Source organism: Vombatus ursinus, unplaced genomic scaffold (assembly GCF_900497805.2).
Source record: "Vombatus ursinus unplaced genomic scaffold, bare-nosed wombat genome assembly UNPS02014909.1, whole genome shotgun sequence".
NCBI lineage: Eukaryota > Metazoa > Chordata > Mammalia > Diprotodontia > Vombatidae > Vombatus > Vombatus ursinus.
In genome coordinates, this window is record NW_020954687.1 from 2,512,676 (window position 1) to 2,515,175 (window position 2,500).

The 2,500-nt window shown below is 45.3% G+C and overlaps 1 protein-coding gene across 1 annotated transcript in view; it reads left to right on the forward strand.

Annotated features, from left to right (window-relative positions):
- Window positions 1-2,500, forward strand: part of CACNA1S (calcium voltage-gated channel subunit alpha1 S) — an 89,248-nt gene that overhangs the window by 38,506 nt on the left and 48,242 nt on the right. The window contains exons 9-10 of the mRNA XM_027843415.1: window positions 20-140; window positions 1,941-2,055. Coding sequence (XP_027699216.1) covers window positions 20-140; window positions 1,941-2,055 — 236 coding nt within the window. The remainder of the gene's footprint in view (window positions 1-19; window positions 141-1,940; window positions 2,056-2,500) is intronic.

Sequence of the window (2,500 nt, forward strand, 5' to 3'; positions counted from 1 at the left end):
TCCCTTTCTCCCAAACAAGATCCTGACAGGTGAAGACTGGAACTCCATCATGTACAATGGCATTATGGCATACGGTGGACCCTCTTATCCTGGTGTGCTGGTCTGCATCTATTTCATTATCCTCTTCATCTGTGGCAACTGTATCCTTTCAGTGGGGTCCTGGTGACTCAGGATTGTAGCTGTACACTCCACTCCTCATCAATCAGTCATCATCCTCCCTCCTGTGCCCACCACCGCCTGTCACCATTTATGCCCATCATCCCCTCTCCCCACCTTCGTCACACAGACATGTTTCAGATTCGAGAAGCTCCTGGGTGCAAAGTCCTACCTGAATGTTGGGGAGTTGTTCTTTGTTGTTTAGTCATTTTTCGGTTGTGTCCAACTTTTCATGACCGTATTCGGGGTTTTCTTGGCAAAGCTACCGGAATAGTTTGCTATTTCCTTCTCCAGCTTATTTTACAGACGAGGAAACTGAGGCAAAGAGGGTTAAGAGACTTGCCCAGGGTCATGCAGCTAATAAGCTTCTGAGGCTAGATTTTCTTAACTCCAGACCTTGAATTCTATCCACTGCACCACCTGGCTGCCCCAGTGTTTGGTAGGGGTGAGCATTTATTTAAGGGAGAAAACAGGATCTCTGCCCTCAAACTGAAAGGAAGATTGAGAAAACACAAATATGCCAAAATAGATTTCAGGAAGCTTTATGACCTAGTGAAACCTAATCCAGGTGTTAGGAACTACATGTAGGGTCCTAGAATGTTGGGGCTGAAAGGGATTTGAGGGATTATTTAATCCTAATCCCTTCATTTTACAGAGAAGGAAAATGAGGCCCAGAGAGAAGTGACTTGACCAAGTCAAGCATGTATTGTAGCTAAGCTGCCAGCAGAACCTCCTTCACACGCTTCTGATCCACTGTGCTGCCCATTACATAATCATAAAGAGTCCTAAGGAGAATGGTTGGGTGAGAGAAGCAGAGAGAAGAGTAACTGGTCCTTAGCTGAATGAAGGCTAATCAGAGTGTGCTGGGGCCAGCTCAGGTCCCAAGAGCCAATTTAAAAATGTTTGATGTGAGCATTTACACCCCAGAAATCTGCAAACGTTACAAATCAAATCTATGGTTTTATTGATTGCCTAGACTTCAGAAAGTGATGGAGAAAATGTTAATAATTCCAACTAAACTTAAAAGGGTGACCCGAGTATATTTATTCCACCTTGAGAACTGGGTGTTAAGCATTTACCAGCATATTCCTACCTGACGCACCACACTCAAAGGACGCTTTCCCCATCTTCAGAGATTTCACATGGAGGTATGAGTACAAATCCTACCTTTCAAATATCCTTTATGTTTCCAGAGGTATTACCATGTAGTGAAAATAGCAATGGACTTGGGTCAGGAGACCTGGGTTTGAATCCTCCTTGGACATTTACTAGCAATGTGACCTTGGACACATTATTTAGTGACTCTGACTTTCAATCTATGAAATGATAATGATATTACTTGTACCATATCCCTTAGAAGACTATGATAATTGAAGACTATTATAATAGTAATATTATTATTATTTCAAACCCTCAAGTGCCATAGTATTATTGTTATTGCTATTATTCTGAACAGAGAAGGGATGGCAACTCTAGAGCATGGTCATGAAGACCCCTGGGATGGAGAGCTATAGGATTAAGCTTCCCTGAGTATGCCATTCCAATGTCACTAGGCACCATGCCCTCCAGTTCTGGACGGCTGTACCAAAAGATTATTGGATCATAAATCAAGACCTGGTAGGGTCCTCAAAGGCTATCTGGTGCAAACCCCCCCCCATTTCACAGATGAGGCCTGAGAGACATGAAGACCTTGGGTCAATGGGAGCACATAGTCACCTCCTCCCCTTGGCGGTTTCCTTTTCCCACTTGCCCCAAGAGGGCTCCTTAGCCACTCTACTCCCCAGATATCCTGCTCAACGTCTTCTTGGCCATTGCTGTGGACAACCTGGCCGAGGCTGAGAGCTTAACCTCGGCCCAGAAAGCCAAGGCCGAAGAGAAGAAACGCAGGAGGATGTCCAAGTCAGTGGCCGTGTCGTCAGCCTGGGTCACCAGCCTTGGTGTGCTCAGTCACGGGACAGGGCAGCCAACATTTATCAAGCATCTGCTATGTACCAGTACTATGCAAAGTGATGGGGATACAGAGAAAGGCAAAAACAGGGTCTTTGTCTCCAAGGGCTCGAATTCTAATGGGGGACAACACATTCAAATAACTGTATATAAGACAAATACAGTAAAAGTGACATGGAGGGAAGTGAAGCGGGGGAGGTAGATGAGGGGGAAATGGACAATGGGCGCCTGCAGAAAATGGAAATTTGAGCTTAGTCTTGAAGGAAGCCAAGAAGGGGAAGGTGAGAAGGTAATGCATTGCAGCCATGGGGAACAAATCACAAAGGCAAAGAGCTGGGAGATGGGGTGTCGTGTGTGAGGAACAGCAAGCAGTCCAGCAAAGGTGAATTGTAGAGAC